General features: G+C 38.2%; 1 protein-coding gene and 1 long non-coding RNA gene across 2 annotated transcripts in view; one reads left to right on the top strand and one right to left on the bottom strand.

The window, feature by feature from the left end:
* Positions 1 to 18,717, top strand: part of chrna7a (cholinergic receptor, nicotinic, alpha 7a (neuronal)) — a 28,397-nt gene extending 9,680 nt beyond the window's left edge. Inside the window, 7 exon segments of the mRNA NM_201219.2 lie at positions 3,695 to 3,804; positions 4,465 to 4,544; positions 10,435 to 10,602; positions 10,980 to 11,174; positions 15,081 to 15,167; positions 17,867 to 17,976; positions 18,099 to 18,717. Coding sequence (NP_957513.1) covers positions 3,695 to 3,804; positions 4,465 to 4,544; positions 10,435 to 10,602; positions 10,980 to 11,174; positions 15,081 to 15,167; positions 17,867 to 17,976; positions 18,099 to 18,638 — 1,290 coding nt within the window. The 3' untranslated portion in view covers positions 18,639 to 18,717.
* On the bottom strand, positions 290 to 6,753 carry LOC141375178 (uncharacterized). The gene is made up of 3 exons (XR_012382794.1): positions 2,772 to 6,753; positions 1,936 to 2,184; positions 290 to 1,588 (listed from the first exon to the last, which is right to left on the bottom strand). It is a non-coding gene; the product is annotated as an uncharacterized lncRNA (long non-coding RNA).
* Positions 18,718 to 19,095: the final 378 nt, after the last annotated feature.

The following is a 19,095-nucleotide window of genomic DNA, read 5'->3' as shown; positions in this document are numbered from 1 at the left end:
AATGACCGTGAAGGTAATGTGATGAAGTCGTCTGTGGTTCCATGACTAAAATAATAATAATGACCTCTTACAACATTCAATGCAATTTTAGTTGAAGTTAACATTAGATGTAGCATAATGTCGGCAACTACACAGCTTTAATAGTATCTCCTATAGAGTTTTCCCAAATATCTACAAATTCTTAATTAAGAAAGCAGCTTTTAGACAGGTCAAAAATATTGCCTTTATTTTGTCAGTGAAGGAATGCTGGACAGTGGAATTGAGGATCAAAAGGGTGGTCAGACAGGCAGGTAAATAACAGAAACAAATGGGTACATACAGGTGAAGCAAAAGAGTGGTCGGGTCACAGGTCCAGGCGGCAAACTATGTAAACAAAAGTAACAAAGCAAGGGGTCAAACACGGCAAGGCAAGGAGAATGTGTCGTAATGTCCACGAACAGTAAAACAAGACTCAGCACTGATGTGTGTGTGTGTCTGTGCTGTTTTTAAAGTGTAATCAGTTCATCATGATCCTCCAGCTGTATGTGTAATCAATGTGAAACAGGAACCGGTGTGTGCGAGGTGCATGCTGGGAGTTGCAGTTTGTAAATGTGGTGTATGCGTAGTGCTCCAGCAATCAACAGTAGCTAGATTGCTGGTGACAAACAGATTTCAGTTTCAATTTCAGAAAACAAGCAGAATAATCTGCAGTTGGGGTTAGAAAAATAATCTAGTTTTCGCTTTAAAATAAGATTATTCTGATTACCTCATTGGTAGATTATTTACCTTGTTTTAAGGAAAAACCTGCTTTATTTAGATTTATTATTTTTGAAAAGAGGACAATAATTAAGCTTCTTCATTTAAGAATTTGTAGATATTTGGACCAGAAACAAGACAAAACTCTAAGTAAGAAAAGCATTTATATGCAGTGTGTTATTGATTTTCATGCAGCTAATGTTTATAAAGCAGGTTATCAGTTAATGAAGACTCACTTCCGCAAAATACTGCAACATAAATCTATTACCCGTACTGTAGCTTTCAAATCATGGGTGTTTTTTTTTTTTTCATTTATTTACTCTTTAAAATTGCATTATGGGATCTTGATCTCTGCTCTGACAAAGTGCAGAGGTTTAGCAAAGTGCCATTAATTATAAATAATTAATTATAACATTAATTATAATATATAATTAAGTATATTATCAATACATTATTAATGATACAGAAACCATAAAAAGCTTCCAGTGCTTTTTTTGTGTGTTACTGCATCTATTTATTTCTATATATTATTTCATTCATTCATTTTTCTTCAGCTAAGTCTTTATTTCAGAGGTCGCCACAGCAGAGTAACCTGCAAACTATTCCAGCATATGTTTTACACCATGCCATATGCCAACATGGGGGAAACATGCAAACTCCACACAGAAACGCCAACTGACCCAGCCGGGACTTGCACAAGACACCCTCTTGCTGCGAAGCGACAGTGCTAACAATTGAGCCACCGTGCCGCCCCAATATTATTACACATGCAATATATCGTGTCCAACTAAAAGTATGGTAGCACTTTATTTTAAAATACTGTATGTCCACTTAGTGTACCTACAGTATAGAACTGGCAAATTTGTTATCATTAAAATAAACGTTAAAATAGCCAAAGATTTCTCAGATCTTCGAAAGGAACAGGAAGTTATAGGAGTCCCCCGACACATTTTCATTGTGGTCTGCGGTATTTGTGATGCGTTTTTGCCTTTGCATGTGAGAATTTGTGTGTGCAGATAATTTGTCAAATTGATTATGTTTTCTTGATTTGTGAGTCTTTTCCTATTTACATGTGTATTCTTAGCTTGCAGCGCATTTAGGCCCAATCCCAATTCTAACCCTTAGCCCTTCCACTTATCCCTCGTTTTGCGCGTTCACGTGAAGGGGTAGAGGTGTCCCAATTCTCTTTAGCTTAAAGGCATAGGGCTAAGGGGAAGGGCTACTGTAGATAACCCCTGAAACGGAGATTATTCAGAATCACACTCAAAACCATGCAGTACGAAAATTTCCATGTCATTGTTACAACTTTTTACAACAAACAAGCGTATGTTTTCATACAATCATAACTGCGTTCAGGTTTTAGAGTCATGCTTTAAAAACATGATAAAAAGCTCAATTTTGCTATAATCCATAAAAATAACCGGTGTACAGTCCCACAACCATATCACCCTGCAGCCCAAGACCGGTTACTCACTAAAGCTAAGCAGGGCTGAGCCTGGTTAGTACCTGGATGGGAGACCACTAGGGAACACTAGGTTGCTGTTGGAAGTGGTGTTAGTGAGGCCAGCAGGGGGCGCTCAACCTGAGGTCTAAGTGAGTCCTAATGCCCCAGTAAAGTGAAGGGGACACTACACTGTCAGTGTGCGCCGTCTTTTGGATGAGACGTTAAACCGAGGTCCTGACTCTCTGTGGTCATTAAAAATCCCATGGCACTTCTCGTGAAAGAGCAGGGGTGTAACCCCGGTGTCCTGGCCAAAGTCCCTCTATCGGCCCATACGATCATGGCCTCCCAATCATCCCCTTTCCACTGAATTGGATCTATCACTGTCTCTCCACTCCACCAATAGCTGGTGTGTGGTGAGCGCACTGGCGCCGTTGTCCTGTGGCAGCCGTCGCATCATCCAAGTGGGTGCTGCACACTGGTGGTGGTGTGGAGAGACCCCCTTCATGATTGTGAAGCGCTTTGGGTGTATGGCCATACACAATAAATGCGCTATACAAATACACATTACATTACATTACATTACACAACATACTTTCACGTCTGACACTCAATGACACTCCAATACCCTTTCAGAAATGACTAGTGGCTGGTATTTACCTTTTTACAGTGTCAACAATTCTGAGCTTTTTGCAACATTATATCGTTATGATAACATGATAGTGTTGCAGTCGGTGATTTCCTGAAAATAAATACCAAAAAATAATGCAACTGGAAAATTATATCACTAATCCTCATCAATCCCATATGAGCACACAATGACAAATGATGAGGTGTTGTAGTGCTGTCCAATTTCTTAGGGGTAAATTTAATTTCAAAAGCCAAGGGAAAGGGGTAAAAATAGAATTGGTATTGGGCCTTATGATCAGTGTAAAAAAAAGAAAATGCTGGGTTCCACAAAATTCCTTTATGTTGTCCCAACAAAAATCATGTAAGTTCACTTAATTGTTTTTGCAAATTTAAGTGGATTTAACATAAAACATTTAAGTTGCCCCTCCAAAAAAAACAAGAATTGTGTTGATTCAGCTCATTTTAAATAAGTAGTTTGAACAAGCGGCAAAAATAATTCTTGGCAGGGCCGGAGCAAGCTGAACTGCTGCTCTAGGCAAAGAACGGTCAAGCTGCCCTCAACCGCAACCCTCTCTCTTCTGCCACCCTAGACGCGGAAATAACGAAGGGGTGGCTGGTGAGGGTAGTGTCAGGGACGCGGATATAACTGACGGCGCGGGTGGTGAGGGTAGTGTGGCGGACGCCGCCCTCTCTATTCTGCCGCCCTAGGCAGCCGACTAGGTCGCCTCTATGGACGCGCCGGCCCTGATTCTTGGCCACCATACCATAAACACCATACACATATTCGGTTTTATTTCATGCCTAATTCAGTTTGCAGGCAAATACTTTGAAAGCATAAATATCTATGTTTCTGCTGACTGTCTCTTTTTCTCTTTTGTCTCATTTTAGTACTGGTATGACTACTATCTTCAATGGAACGCCTCAGAATATCCTGGAGTAACCAATGTAAGGTTTCCTGACAGTCAGATCTGGAAGCCTGACATCTTACTTTATAACAGGTTTGTTCTTTCCACAGAGGGTTTGACATTTAATTAGCCTTTCAGGTAAAGGGTTACATAAAAAAACGAAGCATAGCTTACAAAAGTTTAAACGATTTCTTCAAGAGTAGTCAATTGCCTGGAAAGAAGTGCTGGGTGATAGAGAATGGACACTGAGTTTGCACTTCGCCATGAAAAACAAAGCTTTAGCCTCATTTGTCCCTGTCTACTGGAAATGCAGAATTAGACACTGTAAATGCAAAGTATGCCACTATCTGGAGGTCAAATAAATCAGGTCAGTGAATCACTAATTGGAAACATTTATTTAAAAAAACACAAATTTGGTTTAGCAGCCTGTAACATCATGATCTTCTCCAGAGACTGAATTTCTTTTCCTCGAACAGTCCTCCATTATTTGAAGTATAATTATTCTTGAGAATGCACATTTACATAATTGAAACATTTAGCAGAATATGGAGTATGGAAGTTGGAGCTGACATTTCCCTGAAACCCTGCGTTCACTGCAAGGCTGTTAGTCATGCAAAATAATTCAGCGCTGATGAAAAGCATTTACCTTGTATTGGATTAATCAATAGCATATCTAAGTGTTCCTCTGAGATGTTCATAAATCATGTTTTCTTTTTGGTTGAAATGAGTCATGCTTTTTCTTTTCCCCCACAGTGCTGATGAAAGGTTTGATGCCACATTTCATACTAATGTGCTGGTGAACTCTTCTGGTGCCTGCCAATACTTACCGCCAGGTACTTTTCTCATAAGATTAAAGGTGCCAAAGCATTTTTACCACTTTGTCTATAGAAAAACTAAACAAAACAAAACATTGAACATACTATATGATACTTTTCTGAAAATGAAACAAACATCAAACGATGAAACAACACACAGTAGGTATACACAAAGCCAATTCTCCCTATATGAAGAGTATGTACACTGTGAAGGGCGCCCGGAACAGCAGGGGGTTTCATTAATATTAAAAGCATATCCAGTGGGGGAAATAAGTATTGAATACGTCCCTATTTTTCTCATACACCATATCTCTAAAGGTGTCGTTGACTTGAAATGTTCACCGGATGTTGGTAACAACCAAACAAATCCATATATGCAGAGAAAACAAAACTAATTAGTTTACAAATGAAGTTATGTTTAATAAAAATGAAATGATGCAGGGAAAATGTATTGAACACACAAAGATAGGGAGATGCAGAAAGGCAGTGAAAGCCCAGACAGCAGCTGAAATCACTCTGTACTTCTTCAGCAACCCTCTGCCCTTCATCAATGTAAATTAATATTAGCTACTTCAGTCCAACATCTACATTATCAGGATGATAAAGATGAAACTAGGGTGGAAATTTTAGCAAGATAATCCAAAACACAGCCAAGGAAACTCACAGATGCTTTCAGAGAAAAAAACAAACAAACTGTAGAATGGCCCAGCCAATCACCTCACTTGAATGCAATAGAGAATGCAAATTAAAGACCAGATTTGATAGACGAGATTTACAGAACCATCAAGATTTTTACACTCAAAAATGAAAGATACAGTTTGTACAGTATAAAACAGACCCCCTAGTTTTTCGCGATTTTGCAATCAACGCAAATCACAAGTCGCAAATTTTTGTGATCCTACAAAATTCTTAAATTAAACGCAAAATAATCACAAAAAAAGGTAAATAATCACATAAAGCATCCTATTCCAAACCATATAAACAAATAATATTTATTTCAGTTTGTAATTAATTGTTTTACGTGACTTACTGACGTTGCATAGGCAGCGCACGTGATGAATATCAGTGTCTCGAAAAAAAATTATGTCTTACCTGCACCCTCACAATCATTATTACATGGAATGGAATGAGGGCATGGGGTGGGGGTTTCAGCCTGTGCAGTAAGCAGACGCAGATGAAGCGTGAGTGATTTACATTTGAAGTCATAGCAAAGATGTGATATAGACATCCTGTGGCGCGAATTGAGCGTTTTGTGCATTTGACATGCTTTAGATTGCAAGAAAGTTGGAGCAAACAGAGTAATGGAACAGACAGGTGGAGATGAGATTGGTTCACAGATGATGGCTGCTGGAGGTGACCGAATTGAAGGACATTCTTTGTGCTTACATGAATGGCTGGTATTATGATGAGCGTCAAATGGATAATTTATTTAGAAAACTCTATTCTGTCGTTGACGAGTTTTACGGCAGTCTGTGTTTTAGGTGTATTATGGTAGGGGAAACCCCAATGCATGTCCTGAGTGAGGTACATGTCAGATGCTGCGTGGAGTGACATCTGAGAGAAAGTAAGATAGTGGATAAAAATAAGAGTTATACAAACTTCGTTTGGCTTAATCCCTACAATAATAGATCTGTTTTTGATCTTGTCTCGACAAGAGACCAAAGTAAAGAAGCTTTATTTTTATGGTTTGTGTCATTGTGATTGTGTCAGATTGCACACCTAACATAGTAGGCTACCTAATGTGGTTAATTAGAGACAGTGGCGGTTCTAGTTTAAATGGCACCCCAGGCGAACCACCCCATACGGATGCCCTTCCAGCCGCAACCCAGTACTGGCCAATATACCGCCCAATATTATTATTAATGTACAATTATAATTCTAAATGAATAGCAGAAATCAATCCTAAACATAACTGGAAAACAATGTAAAAAAAAGACACAACTGTAGTCAGGGGCGGACTGGCCATAGAGAGCACCGGGACATTTCCCGGTGACTTGATGGTCAATCTGGCCTGCCCCCTAATGTCTTTATTCTGGGATTAACACTCAATATAATCAATATCAATATACCTGCATAAAGTAATTGGCATCTCAAAGCTTACTGGGGTTCAGTTTTTTTCTCTTCATCACCGTCTCCCTGTGCCGCCCCAGCAAAATGCCGCCCTTGGCAATCGCCCTATTTATCACTAAATTGTCCGTACATTTTTCGAAAGGGCATTTTTAATTGCAAAAAAATAAAAATAAAAAAATCTTGAAAAACTAGGGCGTCTAATTTGAATAATGACGCTGGAATCCTGCAACTATTGACTTTCATAATATTAGTTTGGTATGTGAAGAGTTTTTAGTTTATTTGTGTTCAGCAGAATAAATAGACTCATAAAGGTTTTTACCACTTGAGGGTGAGTAAAAAGGGAGTAAATATTTGTTTTTGTGTCAACTATCCCAGGTTCCATGAATCTAAATGCTTCTTTATGTAATCACTGATGCCAATAATGAACCTTTAGTTTTAAGAGCGCACTATTTGAGGCCTGTTCAGTTCTAAAGATTTGTCTCATTGATAAACTGTTTGTTGTGAATGGAGATTTGCCTGGGCTGTATTTACGTTCACCCTCTGGCTTCTTGCTGTGAAAGCTGAACCAGGGCTCTAGCCCAGATAAACATTTGATTCACGAGTAGATGTGGTCCTGGCAGTGAGTTTGCACTAAATTCTCTTTGCGGTGACATTGAAGAGATTGCCTTCCCTTGAACCTCCATAAAGCTTTGTCAGAAGCCTAGTTATGCTTTATGGCAAAAGAAAGCAATGAAACACGAACGGAAGATGATGTACTGAACAATCTGCCGGCTCTAGCTAAATTACATACATATGTCTTCACGGGCATGTTTCAGCCTTTTACAGCTTATGTCGTCTCATTTAATAGTGCCGCAGATGTTCATTTTCATCACTGAGGGTTGTTTAATAAAAGCCGAAATAAAAGTAATGATAATTATAATGATAAATAATCCTATCATATATCTATAATGGCTTTAAGTGCAAAATTATGCATATAGGCTCATTCTGAAAACCACTATATACATTTCTGGAGATTTCTGACGCCATTTCTTTTCTCGCTTACCAGTTGACTGCCTGCCTCCATGTGGACGGCTTTTCCGCTGTTACCAGTTTGTTCAGTAGCTCACCATGTACGTGGCAGATTTGAAATGCAGAGTGGAGTTGACCATGACTAAGGTTTTCATGTCCGAATGGAGTCAATCTAGGGCAGGGATGGGCAAACTTGATCCTCGAGGGCCGGTGTCCCTGCAGAGTTTTGTTCCAACACTAGTCAAAAACACCTGAACATGCCAATCAGTATCTTCAAGATCACTAAAAATCTATAAGCAGGTGTGTTTGATTAGAGTTGGAGTTAAACTGTGCAGGACACCGGCCCTCCAGGACCGAGTTTGCCCATCCCTGATCAAGGGCCATATATACTTGCAAAATAAAGAACATTTTGCAAACAAAACTAAGTATTGAGCAATAAAATAAATAATAAAACAAATGCAAATCTCCAAAAATCGCAAAGCATAAATTATTTTGAGAAATAAACATTTGTTTTGTTAACAAAAATAAAGAACTGCAAAGGTTCTCAAAAAGTTTTGAGAAATAAAAATTAAATTTGCAAACAAAAAAGAGCTGCAAAAATAAAAATCAAGCAGTGCAAATAACTAAAATATTTGCAATAAAAAAATATTTTTTTTATATAAAATTATTTGCAAAACATTTTTATAGGATTGCCTTTCCAGTCAATTGCAAAGGTCATTTAGATTAGCTTTTTAGTCAAAAGTAATTTTGTGATGCTGTTTTTACTTTGAGCTTACTGTTTCTGCACGCTTCACCTTGTGGCCCTGATTTGACAAGAGGGCGGAGTCAAGGGAACCTGGGCATATATGGCAGACCCGGACCAACTGGACTGTAAGACCACCTCAGTGATACTGTGTCTCCGGGTGATGAATGGAGGAAGGTTCGGGCCTACCATAAACACCCAAGAAAAGTTAAGTGCAAAGTCAAAACAGCATTGCAACTCACAGCTGACTAAAAATGAGCATTGCATTTGACTGGACGGGTTTTGTAAAAGCAATGCTTTAAAAAATGTTTTGCAAATATATACAGTTGAAGTCAGAACTATTAGCCCCACTGAATTATTAGCCCTTCTATTTTTTTCCCAATTTCTGTTTAACGGATAGAAGATTTTCTCAACACATTTCTAAGCATAATACTTTTAAGAACTCATTTCTGATTTATTTTATCTTTGCCATGATGGCAATACTCAATACTTTATTTTTTGTTCCAAAAACTTTCTTTTATTTTGCAAGTATAAACAGTATGGCCCTAAATTGACTGAAAACAAGTAAGACCAAAACAAACAAACAAAAAAATCTGTCTTTTTTTATTTTTATAAAACCATCAGTTGGGTTTAGGGAAGGAGGAAGATGGAACAGTCGATCAGTCAGTCAGACGATAGTGGCCTCTAGTGGATTTACGCGAGAAGAGCAGGCGAAAGCATACACAGCGGCCTCTGGTGGATTTGAGAAAACAAAATCTGCAAAAAACATAGCTTCTAGGATGTATTTTGCGCTCTCCAGAAATGTATATAGGGGTACATAATCAGAATGAATCTGGGTTTAAATTATTAGCCCTCATGTTTTTTTTTTTTTGTTTTTTTTTTTTATATTACCCAAACTATGTTTAACAGAGCAAAGAGTTTTTTAACAGTAATTCCTGTAATATTTTTTTTCTGTAGAGTCTTATTTGTTTAATTTAGGCTGGATTTATTTTTTTTTTAAATTTAAGGTCAAAATTATTAGCCCCTTTAAGCAATTTATTTTTGATTCTACAGAACAAACCATGACTTGCCTAAAGGTAGAGTAGGTGATTCTCTTCGAAACATTTTTTTATTGTGTTGGTTGAAAGTCTCTTCACAGTCCAATAGTAATGATTCAATTAAATGATCTAAATGTATTTCTCTGTATTTTTATATTCTGGGTAACACATAAGACTAAAAAATGTTTGTCCAATTAAAGTTTATCAGGCCGACAATTCCCATAATTCTGATAAGTAGCCCAAACTGTCTGTCAACAAATGTACATTTGTATATCTGCGCACCCCTGTTCACACAGAACCGCCGTATGTGGGTGCACTTTACTGAGGTAAAGTTGCTTTTATATGCACATCACACCAATATTGAACAATGACAACCTGTGACATGATTCCTATATTGTTTACCATGCTACTCTTACTCTGTAAGTATGGCTTAGTAATAAGTGTAATTCTTACAAACTGTCGGCCAAACACTATGCATACAGTAGTGGCTTTAGGACAAAGCGTGTGAGAGAATGAGACCAGCGATCCTTGCTACACAATTAAAAACATGCCAGATATAATACAGTTTTTTTTTTCATTCAGAGTTGTAGTATTAAAAAAGTACTATAAAGCTGTCTAACTGGCGAATGACATGATCTAGTGCGTTGTCTGCTGTCATCATTAATGTGCGCATGGTGTTTCAGGGGGCATGACTTTGGACGCCAAGAGAGGGACTGTGTTTCAAATATATTATGCTAACCAGTTAGCATTTAGGCAGATCACTTCCTGCACCTTTAAGCCTTTAAAAAGTACTTTACCCTGAATACTAGTATCTTGAAAAATATCTAATAAATTATAATAAAATAAATCAGTTATTAGAAATGAGTTATTAAAACAACTATGTTTGGAAATATGTCGAAAAAAATCTTTCCATTAAACAGAAATTGGGAAATAAAATAAACAGGGAGGCTAATATTTCTGGCTTCAACTGTATATGTGCAGCTGGAGGACTTGTTTTACAACCCTCCACTGAAACTGTTGCACTGCAGTTATAACACATTTCTGTTTATAGGGATCTTCAAAAGCACCTGCTACATTGACGTTCGCTGGTTCCCCTTTGATCTTCAGAGGTGTGATCTGAAATTTGGCTCCTGGACGTATGGAGGATGGTCTCTGGACCTGCAGATGATTGATGCCGACATCACAGGATACATTGCTAATGGAGAGTGGGACCTTGTGGGTAGGGTGACCGACTTCATTAAATACCAATGCTTGAACAGAAGATAATGAAAGACCACTTAAAGAGAGTGCACGTTCATGACTTTCAATATAAGTCAGACTGTTCGATGTGAATTGATTTCGTTTCAATTATATTTTGAAAAATGTTTTTAAGTACACTTGATGTTGTTGACAGATTTCTTAAAAGTGCATATAAAGTACTAAAAATTTTAAGTGTAACTAGTCTTTCTATAGTTCACTTTTTAAAAATAGGAAAACTGCAGCTTCATCACTGAAAATGTGCAATGAAATATATGTGTGTGTGTGTGTGTGTGTGTGTGTGTGTGTGTGTGTGTGTATATATATATATATATATATATATATATATATATATTGCAGAAGTTCCAGGTAGACGGAATGAGAGGTTCTACGACTGCTGCAAGGAGCCGTACCCAGATGTGACTTTTACGGTGGTGATGCGGAGACGAACACTGTATTACGGTCTTAATCTACTTATTCCCTGTGTGCTCATCTCTACTCTGGCCCTGCTGGTGTTCCTGCTACCTGCTGACTCAGGAGAAAAGATCTCGCTCGGTGAGCTACACATTGAAGGCTTTTGCCATAATTTTAAGATGTTAATATATATTAGGGGTGTAACAGTTCACAAAAATCACGGTTCGGTTCGATACGATACAGTGGTGTCACGGTTTGGTACGTTTTTGATACAGCAAAAAAAGAAAAAAGCCGGAGGATTTCTCTGGTTTTTATTTTTTAATGTATTAAAAATACCATCATAAAAGTATGATCCTGTTTTTGATCCTGATCCTGAGCTATGCTTCTGGGGTTTCTGCTTAGCAGCAAATAAAACAAATCCTTCTTTATACTCAAAACCAAAAAGCTTCCTAAAAAAATAAATGTAATATTGTAGTAGTTAAACAAATAAAAATAAAAGAACAATCTATAGTCTATTTTCAAGTATTTTTTTTTTCAGAAAGATGAGTGTGCACCTTTTCTTCAGACAGCACAGATCTGCTTGATTTGACTGTCACCTGCCATTTTAGTGGATCTGAAAGCAGTAGTTATCTGACTGAAATGGGCTCATGAAGGAATAATGTAACAGGGCTCTATAACAATTAACATTTTCTTGAAACCTAAAAATTCCACAACCGATTAAGATCTCACAGGGCTTGAAATTAACCTTTTTCTTGGTAGCACCGGTGCTCCTAACTTCAAAAATGTAGGCGCATCAGACAAAATTCTGCAGCAGCTGCGTGATGCTATCATGTCAATAAGGACCAAAATTTCTGAGGAAAATTTCCAGTACCTTGTTGAATCTGTACCACGAAGGATTAAGACAGTTCTGAACGTAATAGAGGTTCAACCCAGTGCTGATAAGGTATACCTAATAAAGTGGCCAGTGAGTGCATATGTGTGTTTTAAGACAATAAGTATGCATTAAAACGTATAAACTAAAAACAACACTGATGTACTACACAAGTATAGTATCTATATATGCATAGATGCAAAGTATTTCTTTACAAAGTGACAACAACTGGTCTGCATAGAAAGGAACAAACATTTTGTTATTTTTGCAGATCTTTGTAAATGTGAAACAGTGTTGTCTTTAAATGTTTTTATTTTTTTCTGTTTTCATACATTATAATTATGTGACATTTGAAATGTCATGTTTTCTCTAATATGCTTGCCTACAGTTACTGAGCTGGAAAATCAATTTTCATTGAATCTACTCCTTATCAAAAAGAAATTATACACTTCACCTTTAAAAGGGTTTATTAGGGGAGCTAAGCTTAACTGGCTTTACGTTTGCACAGTAATAACCAGAAGTACATAAATGTCACGTTTGCCATTTAAAAAAAAATCATAATTTTTTATTTCTCGCCTCGACTCAACTCCCACATAAACATCTCACTGCTTTTTTTTTTTCTTCGCTGACTTAGCAAAAATCCAGCATTTAAACCTACATCATGTGAAATGCACTTTGGCACCGGCACACAATTTATGCTGCTATCCCTGTAAGCTACTGTAAGTGGCGTGTCGTGAGATTGATGGCTCGCCAAAGATTGCTTTAGTGATTAATGCAGTTGGAAAGCTGTGAAGGCCAAATGCCTCTATTTCTCCGGCTCTCTGGATTTAGAGGATGCTCAAACAGGGACTGAGGGTGCGCTCTGAAAGAGACTGAACCCGAAATCACAGCACAACACAATTCATTATGATTTTTTTTTTTTCATTTTGTCATTCCTAAATGGTATTAGTGCGATGAGGCTGCCAACATTACTTTCCACAGAGTGAGTTATAGGCTGGTGCTCTGTGAGCTACTTAAAATCAATACTCTAAATACCAGCAATTAGCCGACTGTGTAAGATACAGTGCATTTAAGTTTCATTTTATATATAGGTCTGCTTCTATTCTCATATAATTAGGGCATAAAAGAAGCTATTTAAAAGAAACCAATTGAAGATATAAGCTTGATTGCTTTTTTTGCATTCTCCTGTATCATCCTGATATTAGCCACTTGGTGTAAACTCTAAAGTTTGACCAAATTAAACTACATTTTAAAGGCAAACAAGTTGAAGGCAGGGCCGGATTAACATGATGGCTAGTTTAAATATGCCTATTTTGTCACCATTAAGGGTGAACAGATGTCCTTTTTTCCGAGGAAAGTCTCTTATTTCCCAGGACAGTTCCTTATTTTAGCTCTACCGGGAGAGTGGTCCAGTCAAAGATAAGCTAACCAAGTGCATCATAAAACAAAAAATAGAATTCAAACACAGTATCTGTTATTATCATGCAGTAAGAGAGCTCAGGATAGGCAGAATTGTGCAGAATGGACTCATAATTGAAGTGCTGTCTCAGCCGCCCCTAAGCCCACACAATTCATGCCCTCTCATAACTGAAACTGCCTTTCCACTGCACACGACAAGTGATGGACCGGATTCCAATGATGAGCAGTCCAGGAGCTCGGTTGAGTTCCGATCATCTCTGGAAATATGCGGAAAATTCGGATCCGATTTGAGCTGCGGATCCCTTAAAATATTAAAACTCCTGCAACTAGACACTAAGCAACCGGCCGACAAGATGGGATGTACTACAGTGTTTTCCAAGCAGATTTGTGCACGCGAGATGAGAAATACAACTTTTTTTCATATTTTTTTTTTATCAGAAAAAGTTATAGTTAGTCATAAATGAATTATAAAAAAAATATATATTTTTAATGTTGTCTCCACATTTCCTCTAAAATTTTTGTTGGGGCTTGGGGAGAGGGGGGATGAGCTGGGGGTTTGCCCCGACTGAAAGATAGGAGACAGGGGGGTTGAGGTTGGTTTTTAAACGATAAAGATGAAAGTGATGAGTGGGGGTAGAGAGGTGGGCGAAGTTTGTCGTGGATGAAAATGAAGGGCGAGTGGGTTGGTTTAGTAGGTTGGGGTAGAGTTGTGAATGAAGGTGAAGGGTGGGGTTGGGAGGCTGTTGGTTTGTTGGTGGAGCAATGAAATATTACAGCAATGAAATATTGGCACTGGCTGTCATCAGACAGTATGGCCCAATCTTAAATATATTTTTGTACCCCTATCCCTTCCCCTTGGCCCTTACAACCAAGGGTGAAAGGGAAGGGCTTCAAAAGTTGAAGGCAGAATAATTAGCCCCCCTGTTTAATTTTTCCCCAAATTTCTGTTTAACAGAAAGCAGATTTTTTCAACACATTTCTATACATAATAGTTTTCATAACTCATTTGTAATAACTGATTTCTTTTATCTTTGCTATGATGACAGTAAATTATATTTGACTAGATCTTTTTCGAGACACTTCTAACACAGCTCAAAGTGACATTAAAAGGCTTAACTAGGTTAATTAGGTTAACTATGCAGGTTAGGGTAATAAGGCAAGTCATTGTATAATGATGGTTTGATCTGTAGACTATTGAAAAAAAATTAGCTTAAAGGGGCTAATAATTTTGTCCTTAAAATGGTGTTTAAAAATGTAAAAACTGCTTTTATTCTAGCCGAAAGAAAACAAATAAAACTTTTTCTAGAATAAAAAATAATATCAGACATATTGTGAAAATTTCCTTGCTCTGTTATATATGCTCTGTCGGTCATATTCAATTGGCTACTACTGCCTTATCAACTACATGGTGCAGTAGATTGGTTGCTGTCACCTCAGCAGCCAATAAGCTTGCTCCTCAACATTTAAATGTGCTAGCAATGTACTGCATGCTTTTAAATCCCTCTTCAACCCCAGCTCCACCTGTGTATAGGTCTGCTATGGGGTTTATATGTATGTTATGTGAGCAGCAGCAGTGTGTTATATTCACAGACAGCGTGAATATACTGGCAGTAGCAAGTGTCATTACTACACCAACAATCAAAGCAGCAGCAGTGTAGCAGATAAAGTATATGCTGCCAAGATCAACATTACTATACATTTTTATTACCATACTAAATCTCTCCGAGAGTTGACAGAAGTGTTTTTTTGATTGTCAGGGATCACCGTCCTGCTCTCGCTGACAGTTTTCATGCTTTTGGTAGCAGAGATAATGCCGGCAACATCTGACTCTGTGCCTTTAATAGGTAAGTCCTGCTTGTAATGATTTTAGATTACTTACTTTAATACTTCATAATTTTGTTTGTTAGAAAAATTGTTTGTTTGGAAATGTTAATTAAACCAACATTTGGAAGCACTTTTTTTGGGGTTTGTTAATCTCTCTGTATAAATCAATTGAGTAACATTTGGAACAATCCAAGGGTGAGTAAACGATGACAGGATTTTTGGATAAATTTTCTGGTTAATTATTCTTTCAACAAGCTGTCTAATCCTGAATTAATTTAAATGCATACAACACTTTTTGGGAATAAATAAACATGTCCCTTACAAAAACATACTATGACAGGACCATATGATGGGACCAGATGGTAAAACTTGTGGGATATTCTGACAGATGTTGAACATCAATTAAGACAGCCCTAGCATCTGTTATCTTTAATTGTAATGGGGGAAAGCAGGTCATTTTGTTTACAAATTTTATTTTACGGGTTTTAAAATCTATATCAGGCGTCACAGTGGCGTAGTGGGTCGCGAAGGTCGCTGATTCGAGCCTTGGCTGGGTCAGTTGGAATTTCTGTGTGGAGTTTGCATGTTCTCCTCTACAAGTCCAAAGACATGCGGTACAGGTGAATTGGGAAAGCTGAACTGTCCGTAGTGTATGTGAATGAATGAGTGAGTATGGATGTTTTCCATTGATGGGTTGCCGCTGGATGGGCATCCGCTGCGTAAAACATATGCTGGATAAGTTGGTGGTTCATTCCCCTGTAGCAACCCCAGATTACAAAAGGGACTAAGTTGAAAAGAAAATAGATGAATGAATAAAAATCTACATCGAGGCAACGCTCTACTACAGTGCCACACTGCTTTTGAATGGTTCAATCAAGCTGTGATACTATGCAGTACATATATAGTCACTGGTGTGTTTGAAATCTGTGCCTATCAGCTGATCCATTAATAATTCACTGATATATCTGCTCATACTGTGGATGGGTCTTCTGATTGACATGGGTTTCAAACGCTCTAAAAGTCTGAGGACTTTTCTATCCCTTCAAAGTTGGTATGTATGTGTCGATATGGCCCACTCCCCTGCTTTTTTATTCTGAGGTATAGACCTTTTTCTTAGATTGCAAAATTACCCATTGTGCTTTGTGTGTATGCTCAAAGAGGATGCTTCGAACTTCCGGTTGGCAGCTGATGCGTGTAAAGAGTCCCATTAAAACAGCTTTGAAACGATAGTTTTAATGTATTTTACTTGCTTTTAATGTCTTTGAACAAATCCTATTGTCTATCAGTGCCACCACCTGGACTGATTATTTAAAACAACTGCTGCAAGGTATTTTACCCTCATTGTCAGACGGCATCTTGTGCAATTTAAATGAAGCCCCGTCATCGCTAAAATGAGAGGATGAGTTTAGAGGGAAATTGGGTGTGAAGGAGCAAGAATCTAACACAAACAGTTTAGGATGGGTCCACTTCCCCTAAAAAGTAGATGAAGGAGGTTGATTGGTTTAGGCGTGGCTCTGCTACTAAACTTTTGTTGATTCATTAAACGCATATGTTTGACACACACACACATAGCCTATACTGTCCCACTGACACATTGACTGAAAGAGTGGCACAAGTGAAAATAAAGTAGAATGTTTAAGTTAAAGTAAAACACATACCATGGTAAATACTACACAATACAAACCAACTAAATGAAACAACACTGCTCACGATTAAAATCAATGAGCAAATCAGCCAGCAGAGTATAAGTAACGTATTTTTATAGGTAATTTTTGGAAATTGCATGACTTACATACCTGCTAGTTTTATGCCAGTAATATGGTTTGCTTGTTATAATGAGGTGAGATATTGTTTGTGTGCGTGCATGTGTGCGTGCGTGTGTGTATTAAAGAGCAGCGGAGTACATTATAGCAGGTGACAGGTTAGGAATACCTATGCTAAATTTCAGCATCTGATCTGACGGCAGACACAAAATTAGGAAAAGGTTTTTCTCTCCCGCTTGAACTGCATCTGACAGAAGCATAACAGCTTTAACGCATATCTTTCTTTCAAAATTAAAGTTTTTGCATCACAAAAACACTGTAAGCCTCTAAAACAGTATTGACACCCATGTTGAGAAACACTGCTCTGGTTGAGGACAATTCTTAACGGTTAAGTTCGAAGCAGCCTATCCGAAGACGCTGGTCACTATGGTGCCCTCCATGCAGCAACAACAAGGAAAAAGGTCTATACTTGAGCTGAAATGTGTCAAATACATCGTAGTACCTATCTGCACTTACAGGGAAAGTGTATGGCATAGCAACAGCGTCACAATAAATTGTAAAGACGATACCAGAAATTGAATTTAGAGAAATAAAGAGCATTATTTGCACAGGTGAACATAATCTGAAATCTAGATATGGGAATTATTAGTGCATCTAAAATGAGAAACAAGGTATTTCAGCAATCTGTTACAAAAAAAACACACTGAACAAATGATTCATTGGATTAATTATTTTTAAGGCAAGTGGTTGGAAACAATTTATATGGGCTGAATTCTAACAAACCCGTTGAATTTGGTTGTTTAAATTCAGCCCATACAAACTGTTTGCAACCACTTACATTAAAGATTTTTAATAAATCCAATGATCCAATCCAGTCCATTCTATTTATAACTGAAACATGCCCCCCATTCTAAAAGATGCATTTGTTAATATAATTGTCTCTGTCCTCTGATTAGCTCAGTATTTTGCCACCACCATGGTTATTGTTGGACTATCTGTAATAGCCACAGTCTGGGTTTTACAATACCACTACCATGATCCTGAAGGAGGAAAAATGCCAAAATGGGTGAGATCCTCATTTCTGCATTGATTTTTATTACTTTATAAACCAATCAGGTTGAATTCATCAGTATTTCATATTTTTTAATGTCAGCGCTTTGCCATTTAACAGCTATTTTTGTGTGTTAGACACGTGTGGTGCTGTTGAACTGGTGTGCCTGGTTCCTGCGGATGAAGAGACCTGGCGAAGACAAAGTTCGCCCAGCTTGTCACAACAAGCAGCCGCGCAGCAGCCTCTCCAGCGTGGATCTAAACATCAGCCCTGGAGTCGCACAGTCCACCAATGGAAACCTGCTGTACATCGGCTTCCGCGGGATGGACACTATTCACTATGCTACTTCACCTGATTCTGGGGTGATCTGCAGCCGGCTTGTGGCGACCGGAGAGGAGGATGTGCTGCTCCCCGGAGCCCAGGCATCTTCAGTTAGTAGTAGCGGCCCTGGAGAAACCGAACTGTCCAAGATCTTGGATGAGGTGCGGTACATTTCCAAGCGCTTTCGGGACCAAGACGAGGAAGACACTGTGTGTAATGAGTGGAAGTTTGCAGCGTCTGTGATTGACCGTCTCTGTCTCATGGCTTTTTCCCTGTTCACCATCCTCTGCACCATTGGTATCTTAATGTCTGCCCCTAACTTTGTTGAGGCCATATCAAAAGATTTTTTCACCTGAAGCCTTCACTTACCCTTATATTGTAGCTATATCTACTTCTCAGAGTCTCCTAAAGGCACAGTATGTATGGCTTTTGCACTGAAATATCCAAAAAACCCTTTATTTTGTTGACTTACTTGTATTGTACCAAAAGGAAGAAAGGATGTATATAAGAGCCCAGCCAGATCATCCTGTAGCCCAAAACTGATAAAGGTAAGCAGAGCCAAAGTCATATTACCCTGTAGCTAAGCAGGATTGAGCCTGGTCAGTACTTACAAGGAAGACCACCAGGGAGAAACCTGCTAGATCTATTGCTAATGAGGCCAGCAGGTGGCTCTAATGTCACAGTATAATCATAGGGACAATATAAAGCCTCAATTCCACTGAGTGGTTTGGTTCAGTACAGTCTAAGTCCTTTAAAAGCAAGTCTTTTCACTCTGCGGCCATCTTGACCTTCTCTCGAAGAATTCTTAGTCTA

Source organism: Danio rerio, chromosome 7 (genome assembly GCF_049306965.1).
Source record: "Danio rerio strain Tuebingen ecotype United States chromosome 7, GRCz12tu, whole genome shotgun sequence".
Lineage (NCBI taxonomy): Eukaryota > Metazoa > Chordata > Actinopteri > Cypriniformes > Danionidae > Danio > Danio rerio.
This window is presented reverse-complemented; position numbering and strand designations above follow the sequence as displayed.